Source organism: Somniosus microcephalus, chromosome 4 (assembly GCF_052327205.1).
Source record: "Somniosus microcephalus isolate GS21.2 chromosome 4, FLI_Smic_1.0, whole genome shotgun sequence".
Lineage (NCBI taxonomy): Eukaryota > Metazoa > Chordata > Chondrichthyes > Squaliformes > Somniosidae > Somniosus > Somniosus microcephalus.
In genome coordinates this window covers 89,936,374-89,953,446 of record NC_140990.1, presented here as the reverse complement: position 1 = coordinate 89,953,446, position 17,073 = coordinate 89,936,374, and the positions used below count along the sequence as shown (strand labels likewise).

The 17,073-nt window shown below is 54.7% G+C and overlaps 1 protein-coding gene across 1 annotated transcript in view; it reads right to left on the bottom strand.

Annotated features, from left to right (window-relative positions):
- LOC147119499 (telomerase protein component 1-like) overlaps positions 1-17,073 on the bottom strand; it is a 110,504-nt gene that overhangs the window by 73,562 nt on the left and 19,869 nt on the right. The window contains 8 exon segments of the mRNA XM_085985060.1: positions 37-154; positions 2,100-2,376; positions 8,184-8,298; positions 9,270-9,358; positions 10,786-10,922; positions 12,804-12,963; positions 14,290-14,422; positions 16,858-16,950. Of these exon segments, the coding sequence (XP_085841186.1) occupies positions 37-154; positions 2,100-2,376; positions 8,184-8,298; positions 9,270-9,358; positions 10,786-10,922; positions 12,804-12,963; positions 14,290-14,422; positions 16,858-16,950 (1,122 nt within the window).

Below are 17,073 nucleotides of genomic sequence, written 5' to 3'. Positions count from 1 at the left end.
GACGTTGCCTGCGGGGGGTAGTTTCTGGAGACTCACCTGCCCGCTGTCCAGGTCCAGGATGTGCAGGTAGCCCTCGCTGGTGCCCACCACCGCCGTCCGCCCAGCGGGTGAGATACTCACGCACAGCGGCACCGTCGGAGTCGTCATCACCTTGCTGATAGAAAGGAAAGAAGGAAGGAGGAAGGTCAGCGAGAAAAGACAAGGCAAGATTTTGGGACATTTCTCCCCTGGTTTTCCCACCTCCCCCCCCACGCCACCATTACACCCCCCCCACCACCCTGACGTGCGTCAGCCGTGGCTCAGTCGGTCTCAGTCTCTCCGAGTCAGGAGGTCGTGGCTTCGAGCTCCCGCTCCCGGAGACTGGAGTCTAATTAATCCAGGGCCGACACTCCCGGTGCCCGTACTGAGGGAGGGCTGCACTGTCGGAGGTGCCGTCTTTCGGATGAAACGTTAAACCTGAGGGGCACCCCCCCCCCCCGGTCTCAGGTGGACGTAAACGATCCCATGACCACTACTGGAAGAGGAGTAGGGGGGGGGGGGGGGGGAGTTCTCCCCGGTGTCCTGGGGCCATTATTTTTCCCTCAATATCCGAAAGCAGGCGATCTGGTCATTATCACATTGCTGTTGGCGGGATCTTGCTGTGCTCAAATCGCATTTCCCTGCATTACAACAGTGACTACGCTTCAAAAAAAAGTACTTCATTGGCTGTAAAGCGCGTTGGGACGTCCTGAGGCGGTGAAAGGCGCTGTAGAAATCGAAGCCTTTCGTTCAATGGAAACAGTTTCTCCCGATTTACTCTATCAAAACCCCTCAGTTTTGAACACCTCCATTAAATCTCCCCGCAACATTCTTTGCTCTGAGGAGAACCACCCCGGATTCTCCAGTCTCTCTCCACATAACTGAAGTCCCTCACCTCTGCTACCCTTCTGGTAAATCTCCCCCGCACCCGCTCAGAGGTTGTGACATCCTGCCTAGAGGGCGGTGCCCAGAATTGGACACAGCACTCCATAAGAAATAGGAGCAGGAATAGGCCACTCGGCCCCTCGAGCCTGCTCCGCCATTCAACAAGATCATGGCTGATCTTGGGTTCAAAGCCACTTCCCCGCCCGCTCCCCATAACCCTTCACTCCCTTATCTTGTAAAAATCTGTCTCTCTCCACCTTAAATATATTTAATGACCCAGCCTCCACAGCTCGCTGGGGCAGAGAATTCCACAGATTTACGACCCTCAGAGAAGAAATTCCTCCTCATCTCAGTTCTAAAAGGGTGACCCTTTATTCTGAGACTGTGCCCCCGAGTTCTAGATTTCCCCACGAGGGGAAACATCCTCGCTGCATCTACCTTGTCGAGCCCCCTCAGTATCTTATATGTTTCAATAAGATCACCTCTCATTCTTCTAAATTCCAATGAGTATAGGCCCTTTACAGCCTTCCGGACTCAATATCGAGTTCAACAATTTCAGGTCATGACCTCGGCCTGTTATAGTTCTATATATTTTTTATCCACACCTTTTGGGTTTGTGTCTTTTCCTTTTTCTCTCTCCCACACGGCAGCTGTCTCTCACTCTGCCAGCGCATTTCACACTTCATCGAGAGCCATCCTTTGTCTCTTTACCTGCGATATTACCATCTCGTCTCGTCTTGAATACCTCTGACTGTCTCGTCACCTCCCTTTTGTTCTTTCATCCCCTCCCCCATTTCCCAGCCCCCAAACTGGCCTTTTAATCGGTTTCATTTCCTGCCTTTTCTCTCAGTTCTGAAGAAGGGTTTCGACCCGAAACGTTGACTCTATTTCTCTCTCCACGGATGTTGCCTGGCCTGCTGAGTTTTTCCAGCGTTTTCTGTTGTTATTTCGGATCTCCAGCATCTGCAGTATTTTGCTGTCGTACGAGTATAGGCCCAGCCTGCTCAACCTTTCCTCATAAGTCAACCCCCTTATCTCTGGAATTAACTGTGTGAATCGTCTCTGAACTGCCTCCATCCGAGGACCAAACCCACCCTGACCCACCCTGAGGAGCCACCCTCCAAGGCTCCACCCACCCCAGGCCCAATCCACCACCACCCGAGGCAGAAACAGGAAAAAGCAGAAAGTTCATTTACCCCTCGGGCCCGCCGAGCTCCTGCGGCTTGTTGGTCCACTCGACGAGGCGGAAACCGTCCGGCACCTTCTCGGACGGGAGGGGGAGCCCGCCGTCCTTACCCAGCAGCCCCCGGGCCTGCCGGCAGACAGGCGAGTCGTCGGGCTGGTTGAGGGCCTGTTGCCAGAAGAGCGAGGGATTCTGGGAAAGGACGGGCCAGTTGGCGCCGATGAAGTCTCTGTAAGGGCCGACCTCTGGCAGGGACCCGTGACTCCCGCCGTCTCCCAAGGCTGCAGCGTCTGAAGGACAGAAGGGTTTTTACACAAGGCTGATGGAGGGTTTAAGAGAAGGAGGTAGATCACTCACGGTTCATATTATAAGGAATTGGATCAGCAGTAGGCCATGTGGCCCCCTCCAGCCTGCTCCGCCATTCAATAACATCAAATGGCAGATGCAGTATAACGTGGATTAAATGTGAAGTTATCCACTTCGGTAGGAAAAACAGAAAGGCAGAGTATTATTTAAATGGTGATAGATTGGGAAATGTTGATGTACAAAGGGACCTGGGTGTCCTTGTGCACCAGTCACTGAAAGCAAACATGCAGGTGCAGCAAGCAGTTAGGAAGGCAAATGGAATGTTGACCTTCATTGCAAGAGCATTTGAGTACAGGAGCAAGGATATCTTACTACAGTTATACAGGGCCTTGGTGAGACCACACCTGGAGTACTGTGTGCAGTTTTGGTCTCCTTACCTAAGAAAGGATATACTTGCCATAGAGGGAGTGCAGCAAAGGTTCACCAGACTGATTCCTGGGATGGCAGGACTGTCGTATGAGGAGAGATTGGGTCGACTAGGGCTGTTTTCACTAGAGTTTAGAAGAATGAGAGGGGATCTCATGGAAACGTATAAAATTCTGACAGGGCTAGACAGACTGGGTGCAGGGAGGATGTTTCCTCTGGCTGGGGGGTCTAGGACGAGGGGTCACAGTCTCAGGATACAGGGTAGGACATTTAGGACTGAGGTGAGGAGAAATTTCTTCACTCAGAGGGTGGTGAACCTGTGGAATTCTCTACCACAGAAGGCTGCGGAGGCCAAGTCACTGAATATATTTAAGAAGGAGATAGATAGATTTCTAGACACAAAAGGCATCAAGGGGTATGGGGAGAGAACGGGAATATGGTATTGAGATAGAGGATCAGCCATGATCATATTGAATGGCGGAGCAGGCTCGAAGGGCCGAATGGCCGACTCCTGCTCCTATATTTCTATGTTTCTATGGCTGATCATCTACCTCAACTCCACCATCCCTCATTATCCCCATATCCCTGGAGTCTCACACTGAGCAGGAAAAGCCCAGGTTCCATCCCCCCGCAACCCCTCTGGTTTCTGCGGAAATGATCTGATCTCAGCCGGGGGCGGCAATTAAGCGTCAGTGGCCTGATTTAAGGCGGGACAGGGAAGAGGGAACAGAGAATCAGCTGGAGCTCCTGATCATTATCCAGCGACACCTGCTGGGAAGTGGCGGGGGAGGTGGAGCGTGTGCGAACAGGTGATGCTCCCCCGGTCCCGCACCCCCGTGCCTGAATATTACGCTCACACTCACTGGAAGGGCTCAGGTGCGGCGGATGGTTCATGGGGCCGGGGTGGCCTCAGGGGGAGGGACCTGGGGAGGGGGGGGAGGACTGCCAGACCGGGAAGCAAACGTTTCCTGACGTCTGAAGCAGGGGAGATGCCTAAAGGCCGGAACTTGGGAGGGAGATTGGGATGGGGGGCACACACAGTACAGGGTGTGAGGGGGGGCATCAGGGGATACTCATGGTACAGGGTGCGGGGGGGGGGGGGGGTAGAACATAGAACATAGGAGCAGGAGTAGGCCATTCGGCCCTTCGAGCCTGCTCCGCCATTTAATATGATCATTGCTGATCCTCTATCTCAATACCATATTCCCGCTCTCTCCCCATACCCCTTGATGCCTTTTGTGTCTAGAAATCTATCTATCTCCTTCTTAAATATATTCAGTGACTTGGCCTCCACAGCCTTCTGTGGTAGAGAATTCCACAGGTTCACCACCCTCTGAGTGAAGACATTTCTCCTCACCTCAGTCCTAAATGTTCTACCCCGTATCCTGAGACGGTGACCCCTCGTTCTAGACCCCCAGCCAGGGGAAACATCCTCCCTGCATCCAGTCTGTCTAGCCCTGTCAGAATTTTATACGTTTCAATGAGATCCCCTCTCATTCTTCTAAACTCTAGTGAATACAGGCCTAGTCGACCCAATCTCTCCTCATACATAGAAACATAGAAGATAGGAGGAGGAGTAGGCCATTCGGCCCTTCGAGCCTGCTCCGCCATTCAATATGATCATGACTGATCATCCAAATTCAGTAACCTGTCCCTGCCTTCTCCCCATATCCCTTGATCCCTTTAGCCTTAAGAAATATATCCAACTCTTTCTTGAATATATTTAATGAACTGACCTCCACCACCCTCTGTGGCAGAGAATTCCACAGGTTCACCACTCTCTGGGTGAAGAAATTCCTCCTCATTTCAGTCCTAAATGGCTTACCCCTTATCCTTAGACTATGACCCCTGGTTCTGGACTCCCCGGCCGTCAGAAACACCCTTCCTGCATCTAGTCTGTCCAGGCCGGACAGAATTTTATAGGTTTCGATGAGATCCCCTCTCAATCTTCTAAACTCCAGTGAGTATAAGCCCAATCGACACAATCTCTCCTCATACGTCATTCCTGCCATCCCAGGTATCAGCCTGGTGAATCTTCGCTGCACTCCTTCCATGGCAAGAACGTCCTTCCTCAGGTAAGGCGACCAAAACTGCACACAATACTCAAGGTGTGGTCTCACCAAGGCCCTGTACAACTGTAGCAAGACATCCTTGTTCCTGTACTCGAACCCTCTTGCTACATAAGAACATAAGAAATAGGAGCAGGAGTAGGCCAATCGGCCCCTCGAGCCTGCTCCACCATTCAATAAGATCATGGTTGATCTGATCCTAACCTCAAATCTTCTATCACTCTCCATCCACCCGAACCCATGTGATCTCCCGGGAGAGGCGAAAAACCAGGTAAAAAACCCAATGGCCAATTTGGGAGAAAAAATCTGGGAAATTCCTCTCCGACCCATCTAGGCAATCAAAACTCTTCCAGGAGATCACTCTGTCCCTATATTTTCTACAGTACTTACCTTCTGTAAAGGCGATCTCCACCCCAGCCAGGAACAGGAATAAAACCATCTCCTGAAATCTAACACAGAATTAGAACACAAGAAGTAGGAACAGAACCAGGCTACACGGCCCCTGGGCCCGCTCCACTACCCACAGGGCCATGACCATTCCGAACCTAGACTCATGTCCAATTTCCTGCCCGCTCCCCGTAACCCTTAATTCCCTTTACTTCTAGGAAACTATCTATTTCTGTTTTAAATTTATTTAATGATGTAGCTTCCACAGCTTTCTGGGGCAGCAAATTCCACAAACCTACCACCCTCTGAGTGAAGAAGTTTCTCCTCATCTCAGTTTTGAATGAGCAGCCCCTTATTTTAAGATTATGCCCCCTAGTTCTAGTTTCACCCATCATTGGGAACATCCTCACCGCATCCACCCGATCAAGCCCCTTCACAATCTTATGTATTTCAATAATATTGCCTCTCATTCTTCTGAACTCCAATGAGTAGAGTCCCAATCTACTCAACCTCTCCTCATATGACCACCCCCTCAACCCCGGGATTAACCGAGTGAACCTTCTTTGTACTGACTCGAGAGCAAGTATGTCTTTTCTTAAGTATGGACACCAAAACTGCATGCAGTATTCCAGGTGCGGTCTCACCAATACCTTGTATAACTGCAGCAATACCTCCCTGTTTTTATATTCTATCCCCCTAGCAATGAAAGCCAACATTCCATTGGCCTTCTTGATCACTTGCTGCACTTGCATACTAACTTTTTGAGTTTCGTGCGCCAGGACCCCCAGATCCCTTTGTACTAAAGTACTTTCCAGTTTCTTGCCATCAAGATAATAACTTGCTCTATGATTTTTCCTGCCAAAGTGCATAACCTCACACTTTCCAGTATTGTATTCCATCTGCCAAATCTCTGCCCACTTACTTAGCCTGTCTGTGTCACTTTGCAGGTTTTTTATGTCCTCCTCACTCACTACTTTCCCTCCCATCTTTGTATCATCTGCAAACTTTGATATGTTACACTCGGTCCCCTCCTCCAAATCGTTAATATAGATTGTAAAGAGTTGGGGACCCAGCACTGACCCCTGCGGCACACCACTAGTTACTGATTGCCAGTCTGAGAATGAACCATTTATCCCAACTCTCTGCTTTCTGTTAGAGAGCCAATTCTCCACCCACGCCAGAATATTACCCCCAATCCCATGATTTTTTATCTTGAGCAATAATCTTTTGTGTGGCACCTTGTCAAATGCCTTTTGGAAGTCTAAATGCACTACGTCCACTGGTTCCCCTTTATCCACCCTATATGTTACTTCCTCAAAGAACTCCAGCAAATTTGTCAAACATGACTTCCCCTTCATGAAACCATGCTGAGTTTGTCCTATTAAATTATGTTTATCCAAATGTCCCGTTACTGTCTCCTTAATAATGGACTCTAACATTTTACCAACCACAGATGTTAGGCTAACAGGTCTATAGTTTCCAGCCTTCTGCCTACTACCCTTTTTAAATAAGGGTGTTACATTAGCAGTTTTCCAATCTGCCGGGACCTTTGCTGAGTCCAGGGAGTTTTGGAAAATTATTACCAATGCATCCACAATCCCTACCGCCACTTCCCTCAAGACCCTAGGATGTAAGCCATCAGGTCCAGGGGATTTATCCGGCTTAAGTCCCATTATTTTACCAAGTACCACTTCCTTAGTGATTTTAATTGTATTTAGCTCCTCTCCCCCTAGAGCCCCCTGTTTGTCCAGTGTTGGGATATTCTTAGTGTCCTCTACCGTAAAGAAGGCCAACATACCATTTGCCTTCCTAACTGCTTGCTGCACCTGCATGTTTGCTTTGAGTGACTGGTGCACAATAACACCTAGGTCTCTTTGTACATCAACATTTCCCAATCTATCAACATTTAAATAATACTCTGCCTTTCTGTTTTTCCTACCGAAGTGGATAACTTCACATTTATCCACGTTATACTGCATCTGTCATGTATTTGCCCACTCACTCAACTTGTCTAAATCGCCTTGAAGCCTCTTTTAGGGGATACTCACGGTACAGGGTGTGAGGAATTAACCTAGTGAATCATCTCTGAACTGCCTCCAATGCAAGTATATCCTGCCTTAAATAAAAAGAGACCAAAACTGTACACAGTACTCCAGGTGTGGTCTCACCAATACCCTGTAGCAGGATTTCCCTGCTTTTATACTCCAACCCCCTTGAAATAAAGGGCAACATTCCATTTGCCTTTTTGATTACTTGCTGTACCCGCATGCTAACTTTTTGTGTTTCATGCACAAGGACCCCCAGGTCCCTCTGAACTGTAGCATTTTGTAATCTCTCTCCATTTAAATAATAATTTGCTTTTTTATTGTTCCTGCCAAAGTGGATAACCTCGCACTTTCCCACATTATACTCCATCTGCCAAATATTTGCCCACTCACTTAGCCTGTCTGTATCCCTTTGCAGGTTCTTTGAGTCCTCTGCACAACTTGCTTTCCCACCCATCTTTGTATCATCCGCAAACTTGGGGGAGACTCACGGTACAGGGTGTGAGGAGGGGTTTAGGGGATACTCACGGTACAGAGTGTGAGGGGGGGTTTTGGGGATACTCACGGTACAGGGTGTGAGGAGGGGGATGGGTGATTCACGGTACAGGGTGTGAGGGGGGGTTTTGGGGATACTCACGGTACAGGGTGTGAGGGGGGGTTTTGGGGATACTCACGGTACAGAGTGTGAGGGGGGGTTTTGGGGATACTCACGGTACAGGGTGTGAGGAGGGGGATGGGTGATTCACGGTACAGGGTGTGAGGGGGGGGTTTAGGCGATACTCTCAGTACAGGGTGTGAGGAGGGGGATGGGGAGTGTGACTCACGGTACAAGGTGTGAGGGGGGGGGGTTTAGGGGATACTCACGGTACAGGGTGAAGGTCGATGCCAGTTGTGGGAGGAGTCCGAGTTTCACGTGCAGTGAGGAGAATCGCAGGTTCGTGAGTAGTGAGGCGAGGCGGGGGAGTTCCCCAGAGAGGATCTGGAAGAAGAGAGAGAGAAAGAGGATCAATCCAGGAGCCGCGGACCACAACAGCAGTGCCCATGTCACCCGTGTACTGGCTTCAACCCGTCTACTCTCCCCATCACACACAATGGTGCTTTCTCCTGTACACCCACCGTCACACCCCCTCACCATTGTACACTCCCCCGTGTCTCACACACACTCACCATTGTACACTCCCTAGTGTCTCACACACACACTCTCACCATTGTACACTCCCCAGTGTCTCACACACACACTCTCACCATTGTACACTCCCCAGTGTCACACATACCCCCTCACCAGTGTCACACACACACTCTCACCATTGTATACTCCCCAGTGTCTCACACACACTCACCATTGTACACTCCCCAGTGTCACACACTCTCCCACCATTGTACACTCCCCAGTGTCGCACACACTCACCATTGTACACTCCCCAGTGTCACACACACTCTCACCATTGTACACTCCCCAGTGTCACACACACACACTCACCATTGTACACTCCCCCGTGTCTCACACACTCTCACCATTGTACACTCCCCCGTGTCTCACACACTCTCACCATTGTACACTTCCCCGTGTCTCACACACTCACCATTGTACACACCCCGTGTCACACACACTCTCATCATTGTATACTCCCCAGTGTCACACACACACTCACCATTGTACACACTCCACAGTGTCACACATGCCTGTGCCCTGACGTGTAAGCACTCATTATTGCCTGATCACTAGTCCCTCATGTGTACTTTCACTATCACAAACACTTGTGCATCCTCGTGTACACACTCATTACTGCACGAGTGCCTCCTTGCTGTACACTCACTATTACACACACTAATGCCTCCTTATTTACACACACCATCGCACACACACTAGTGCCTACTCGTGTACTCTCTCACATTATCGCACTCGCTCTGTAACATCACCACGAGGAGGGACTGAGCAAGGGTTCGTACCAGATGCTCTGGGAGGTCAGCGAGTGCCTCGGGGTCACAGTCGGTGAACATCTCGTTCCCCTCCGGGTCCGTCAGTCTCCACAGGTGAACTGTTGGCGACAGGGACAAAATAAGACGACATTTCAAATTCCGAAGGAGGGATTTGAAAACACAATTCGCCCTGTTCCCAAGTTGTAGGTGGCAGAGCTGTGGGGCTAGATTCCCAGGGATAGACGGAGACAATGGGCAACTAGACATGTTTATTTTGGGGGGGGGGGGGGGGGGTGGCGGCAGGGGAAGGTTAAAGAGAGAGAGAGAGAGAGAAGGGACTGGGGGATTATGGTGAGACGGTGAGTAGGTGGGATTGAGGGGTATGGAGGGAAGGTGGGATTGAGGGATATGGTGAGAAGGTGAGTCGGTGGGATTGAGGGATATGGTGAGAATATGGGCAGGTAGGATTGAGGGATATGGTGAGAAGGTGGGATTGAGTGATTTGGTAAGAAGGGACTAGGTGGGTTCGAGATACAGATCAGCCATGATCGAATAGAAAGATGAAACAGGCTCATGGAGCTGAATGGCCTCCTCCTGTTCCTATGGACAACAGAGGGACAGGGAGGGAGACAGAGGGAGATAAAAACACACACACCGTGGAGCGACCATCGTTCATGTGCAGTGCCAGACAGTGAGACAGTGGCAGGAAATTCAACTTTGCTGGGGTCACTCCGCCGAATCCCAATCCCATCATCACCCAACGTGTGAACACAAGCGCACTTTCCACCAGGGGGCACTGGATAGTGATCAGGAGCAAGAACCTTGGCCAAGTTTGCCCAGACTCCCGGGCCCTCGCCCAAGGGGGCGTGGAGGCCAATTGTTCTGTCCTCACCACACATACCAGGGGGGTTCAGTACAGACCGGGGTGGGCCTGGAACCTGGGCCCATCCTGCTCCATGTGTGGGGCTCAGGACCATAACAGGCAGGTGTCAGCCAGTGACTCAGTTGGTAGCACTCTCACCTCTGAGATATAAGGTTGTGGGTTCAAGTCCCACGCCAGAGACTTGAGCACAAACATCTACGCCGACACTCCAGTGCAGCGCTGAGGGAGTGCTGCACTGTCGGAGGGGCCGTCTTTTGGATGACACGTTAAACTGAGGGCCCTGTCTGCCCTCTCAGGTGAATGTAAAAGATCCCACGGCCACTGTTGGAAGAACAGGGGAGTTCTCCCCGGTGTCCTGGGCCCAATATTTATCCCTCAACCAAGCTCATTAAAAAAACAACAGATTATCTGGCTGCTGTTTGTGGGAGCTTGCTGTGCGCAAATTGGCTGCTGCATTTCCTACATTACAACAGTGACTACACTTCAAAAAAAGTGCTTCATTGGCTGGAAAGCGCTTTGGGTCGTCCTGAGGTCGTGAAAGGCGCTACAGAAATGCAAGTCTTTCCTTATCTTTCCAGTGACGCCCGGAGTCACCAGGGGGCACTGCAGCACACCTTCCGCTAGAGGAACGGAGCAGCGTGGCGGACCAGAAGCCGAACTCACCTGCCAGGAAGAGATGGACCTGCTTCTCTCGGCTGTTGTCCCTCAGGTACCTCAGCTGCACAGCCGCCCGCAAGAGGCTGTTGGACAGGCGGAGACGAGAGCTGGGCGTCTCCGCGGGGGCCCAGACCCCCATAATACTGTCGAGAGAGAGACACAGAAGTCTTACTCCAATTATATAGGGCCTTGGTGAGACCACACCTGGAGCACTGTGTACAATTTTGGTCTCCTTACCTAAGGAAGGATATACTTGCCATAGAGGGAGTGCAACGAAGGTTCACCAGATTGATGATTGATTCCTGGGATGGTGGGACTGTCGTATGAGAAGAGATTGAGTAAACTAGGCCTGTATTCTCTTGAATTCAGAAGAATGAGAGGGGGTCTCATTGAAGCATACAAAATTATTACAGGGCTCGATAGGGTGGATGCTGGGAGAATGTTTCCCTTGGCTGGGGAGTCTAGAACCAGGGGCCACAGCCTCAGGATAAAGGGTCGGCCATTCAGGACGGAGATGAGAAGAAATTTCTTCACACAGAGGGTGGTGAATCTTTGGAATTCTCTACCCCAGAGGGCTGTGGAGGCTCAGTCATTGGGTATATTCAAAACAGAAGTCGATAGATTTCTGACCAGTAAGGGCATCAAGGGATATGGCGATAGGGCCGGTGAATGGAATTGAGGCAGATCAGCCATGATCTCATTGAATGGCGGAGCAGGCTCGAGGGGTCGAATGGCCACTCCTGCTCTTATTTCTTATGTTCTTATGAATGAGAAAGAGCCAGTCAGCCCATCAGCAGATCGGTGAGGAAGGCTCCTCAGCTCATTGGATCCCCGTCCTCCCAGAATACCAACCCCGACCGTCCCGTTACATCGCCCACACCCGGCTGGGATCAGCTCACTCTGTACAGACCTGGGGGGGGGGAAACTGGGCCCTCCCTGCTCTGTGTGGTTCTCAGTACCAATGGTAGCCCCCCTACCGCCCATTTTCCCCGTGTCTGGGGCTGGGTTTGACCCCCAGGTCCCAGAGGGTGAAAGGGCAGTGCCTGACCCCCGCAGCTTCCACCCAGTCCCCCATCAGAGAGGGAAGACCTTCAGGCCCCTTTGTCCGATTACCATTCAACCATGGAATTTTACAGTATAGAGGGAGGCCATTCGGCCCATCACCTGACCCCTCTCTCTCTGAGAGAGCGCTCCCCTCAGTCCCATTCTCCTTAGTCCCATTCGGCCCATCACTCCTGTCCTCTCTCGCTCTCTGAAGGAGCGCTCAGCTCAGTCCCATTCCCCATTCGGCCCATCACTCCTGTCAGGGTGCGCTGCCCTCAGTCCCATTCCCCGGACCCTTTCAAATGCTCCCATCCTCTCTAGAAGCTGTCCTTGATTCCATTTCCCCCACTGTTCCTGCCCACTCATTCCCTGTCCAAACAACCCTCTGTGTAAAAATACTCCCACTACCCTCTCCCTCGTTCTTTTGGGGCGGACCTTTAACTGATGCCCACCAGTTACCGATTCACCTACCAGCGGCAATAGGTTTTTCCCGATTTCCTTCATCGAAAACCCCTCGTGATTTTCAGCCCCTTTGTCAAACTGCCTCTTAACCTGCTCTGTCCGAATGAAAAAGCCCCAGTTTCTCTTAGTCTCTCTTTATAAGTGAAGTCTCTCAACCCTGGGGTCACCCGAGTGAAATTCTCCTGCACCCTCTCCAGGGTCTTGACATCCTTTCTGAAGTAGGGCGTCAAGATTGGACACAAAGTGCATGCTGGGAGTGTACATCGGGAAACGGTTTCCACTGGAGGGGGGGTCAGTAACCAGAGGACACAGAGGGCAACTCTAGAAATGCCTCCATACTGAACCGTTAACATAGTAAAACGTCCCAAGGTGTTACGCAGGAGCGTAATCAAACACGATCTGACACGAGCCACATGAGACATTAGGACAGGTGACCAAAAGGTATTAAGGAGCGTCTTAAAGGAGGAGTGAGCGGTAGAGAGGCGGGGAGGTTTGGGCAGGGAATTCTGTGTCCTTACCATCGGAGGCTCCGCAGCAGGCGAGCGAAGGTCGCCATGGGAACGGGCCTGCTCGGCTTCAGGGTCTCTTGCATCACTTCCTCCCACTTCGGCGGGGGGCTTCCTGCCCGCAGCCCGCCGCTGGTGCACAAGACGGAGTAAAGGTCTCTCTCCCGCAGGCCTGAGAGCGGAAGGTCATACAAAACATACGATCAACGTTCCTGGGATACTGGAATTCACCTCGGCCTTAACGTCACACCGCTTCCGCATCGGAAAACAAACTGGGGCTGGCTTGGGCAATGGGTCAGACAGTGACCTTTCACCCTCGGGCACCTGGGGTCAAATCCAGCCCCAGACAGGGGGGGGATGAAGGTCTTGTCTCTGATGGGAGACTGGGTGGGGACAGTGTAGAGGGAGCGTTACTCTGTATTTAACCCGTGCTGTACCTGCCCTGGGAGTGTTTGATGGGACAGTATAGAGGGAGCGTTACTCTGTATCTAACCCATGCTGTACCTGCCCTGGGAGTGTTTGATGGGACAGTGTAGAGGGAGCTTTACTCTGTATCTAACCCATGCTGTCCCTGCCCTGGGAGTGTTTAATGGGACAGTGTAGAGGGAGCTTTACTCTGTATCTAACCCTTACTGTACCTGCCCTGGGAGTGTTTGATGAGACAGTGTAGAGGGAGCTTTACTCTGTATCTAACCCGTGCTGTACCTGCCCTGGGAGTGTTTGATGGGACAGTGTAGAGGGAGCTTTACTCTGTATCTAACGCGTGCTGTACCTGCCCTGGGAGTGTTTGATGGGACAGTGTAGAGGGAGCTTTACTCTGTATCTAACCCGTGCTGTACCTGCCCTGGGAGTGTTTGATGGGACAGTGTAGAGGGAGTTGTACCCATGCTGTATCTCAGTTGGAGTAAGGGAGGGGGTAAAAGCTTATGGGAAGACCAGTAACTGCCTGGAGAATCTCTCTCACATCTGGCTGTGGGTTAATGACAACTTACAATCAATGAGGGGGTGTTTGGAAAGGCTTAAACTATGAGGGCAGGTTTCATAGACTGGGTTTCTATTCCCTTGAGTTTAGAAGAATAAGGGCTGATCTGATTGAGGTGTTTAAGATGATTAAATGAGTGAAACTACTTCCTCTGGTGGGAGAGTCACAACCTTAAAATTAGAGCCAGGCCGTTCAGGGGTGATGTCAGGAAGCACTTCTTCACCCAAAGGGTAGTGGAAATCTGGATCTCTCCCCCGAAAAAGCTCGAGGCTGGGAGTGAATTGAATATTTCAAAACCGAGATTGATAAATTCTTGTTAGGCAAGTGTATTAAGGGTTACAGAACCAAGGCAGGTAAATGGGGTTAAGTTACAGATCTGCAGTGATATAATTAAATGACGGAACAGCCCCGAGGGGCTGAACGGCCTCCTCCCGTTCCAGTGTAACGGGCTCGGGCGGCTGACTGGCCTCCTACTGATTCTAATTGGGCTGCGATACGTTGCCCACGCTCCCTTACCTTTCCCGCTGGCGCTCAGCGTGCTGAGGGCAAAGGTCACCATTTCCGCTCCGTGCTGCTGCTCCAGGCATCCCAGCGCGTGCTGGATCAACAGACGCAGTGTCGATGGCAGGCCGCGGATCTGCTCCGAAATCTGGAAAAAGGACAGAGAAGGTGGGACAGCAAGCGAGGAGCAGGAACACCGGGACGGCGAGGGGCGGGAACGCGAGAACGCGGGACGGCGAGAAGGCGAGAACGCGGGACGGACGGCGAGGGGGGGGGGGGGGGGACGGCGAGGGGGGCGGGACGGCGGGGGGGCGGGACGGCGGGGGGGCGAGGGGCGGGAACGCGGGGCGGCGAGGGGCGGGAACGCGGGGCGGCGAGGGGCGGGAACGCGGGGCGGCGAGGGGCGGGAACGCGGGGCGGCGAGGGGCGGGAACGCGGGGCGGGAACGCGGGGCGGGAACGCGGGGCGGCGAGGGGCGGGAACGCGGGGCGGCGAGGGGCGGCGAGGGGCGGGAACGCGGGGCGGCGAGGGGCGGGAACGCGGGGCGGCGAGGGGCGGGAACGCGGGGCGGCGAGGGGCGGGTACGCGGGGCGGCGAGGGGCGGGAACGCGGGGCGGCGAGGGGCGGGAACGCGGGGCGGCGAGGGGCGGGAAGGCGAGGGGCGGGAACGCGGGGCGGCGAGGGGCGGGAACGCGGGGCGGCGAGGGGCGGGAACGCGGGGCGGCGAGGGGCGGGAACGCGGGGCGGCGAGGGGCGGGAACGCGGGGCGGCGAGGGGCGGGAACGCGGGGCGGCGAGGGGCGGGAACGCGGGGCGGCGAGGGGCGGGAACGCGGGGCGGCGAGGGGCGGGAACGCGGGACGGCGAGGGGCGGGAACGCGGGACGGCGAGGGGCGGGAACGCGGGACGGCGAGGGGCGGGAACGCGGGACGGCGAGGGGCGGGAACGCGGGACGGCGAGGGGCGGGAACGCGGGACGGCGAGGGGCGGGAACGCGGGACGGCGAGGGGCGGGAACGCGGGACGGCGAGGGGCGGGAACGCGGGACGGCGAGGGGCGGGAACGCGGGACGGCGAGGGGCGGGAACGCGGGACGGCGAGGGGCGGGAACGCGGGACGGCGAGGGGCGGGAACGCGGGACGGCGAGGGGCGGGAACGCGGGACGGCGAGGGGCGGGAACGCGGGACGGCGAGGGGCGGGAACGCGGGACGGCGAGGGGCGGGAACGCGGGACGGCGAGGGGCGGGAACGCGGGACGGCGAGGGGCGGGAACGCGGGACGGCGAGGGGCGGGAACGCGGGACGGCGAGGGGCGGGAACGCGGGACGGCGAGGGGCGGGAACGCGGGACGGCGAGGGGCGGGAACGCGGGACGGCGAGGGGCGGGAACGCGGGACGGCGAGGGGCGGGAACGCGGGACGGCGAGGGGCGGGAACGCGGGACGGCGAGGGGCGGGAACGCGGGACGGCGAGGGGCGGGAACGCGGGACGGCGAGGGGCGGGAACGCGGGACGGCGAGGGGCGGGAACGCGGGACGGCGAGGGGCGGGAACGCGGGACGGCGAGGGGCGGGAACGCGGGACGGCGAGGGGCGGGAACGCGGGACGGCGAGGGGCGGGAACGCGGGACGGCGAGGGGCGGGAAGGCGGGACGGCGAGGGGCGGGAAGGCGGGACGGCGAGGGGCGGGAAGGCGGGACGGCGAGGGGCGGGAACGCGGGACGGCGAGGGGCGGGAACGCGGGACGGCGAGGGGCGGGAACGCGGGACGGCGAGGGGCGGGAACGCGGGACGGCGAGGGGCGGGAACGCGGGACGGCGAGGGGCGGGAACGCGGGACGGCGAGGGGCGGGAACGCGGGACGGCGAGGGGCGGGAACGCGGGACGGCGAGGGGCGGGAACGCGGGACACGCCAGACGGTGAATGTCCGGCCCTGGTGTGCCTCAGAATAGGAAGAGCCCAAGTTCCATCCCCCTCACCCGTTGTGTGCCGAGTAAGCTGGTCCCAGCCAGGTATTGGGGTTGTGGGGCAGAGGGGGTATTAGCCAGGATTCCCGTTCCCGGTCACTATCCAGCGACTCCCCCTGGGCCAGGACAGGATCGGGGATCTGCTGCAAGCAGTGCGGGTTCAATATCCCGGCAACAATCACAGGCCACGGCTGGATTCCAAGACCTGGGGTCAAATCCCCAGACAGACGGGGATGAAGGTCGCCTCTCTCTCTGATGGGGAACAGGGTGGGTTCAATGGGGTTAGATACCGACCTTTCACCCGCTGGGACCTGGGGTCAACTGCAGCCCCAGACAGGGGTGGGGGAGGAAATGAAGTTCACCGCTCTCTCTTTGATGGGGGACAGGGTGGGGTCAATGCGGTCAGGCAGTGACCCTTCACCCTCTGGAATCTGGGGTCAAATCTCCTTTGTCTGTGGACTGCCCGGGTCCTTTATGAAAGGACTTGTGTGGTGATGTCCGGACCTGGTGGTGTAGCACAGAACGGCACCAGTTCGACATTGTGCAGTTCACCGGGAAGCTATGCTGGGGAGGGGGGTGGGAGTGTGTGGGGGAGGAGGGGGAGGTGAAAGGTCACATAGACACACTCACCTTCTCGAAGACCCCGAACTCTCGCAGCTCCTCGCTCGCCAGCTTCAGGAACAGGGGATTGTGGGATTCCTTCTTCATGACCAGCAGCCTCATCTGGAGAAAGCAAGGACTCGCATTAATACCAAGCCTTTCACATCCTCAGGACGTCCCAAAGCGCTTTACGGCCAACAGCGTACTTTTTTTTTTCTTGAAGTGCAGTCACTCTTATAATGTAGG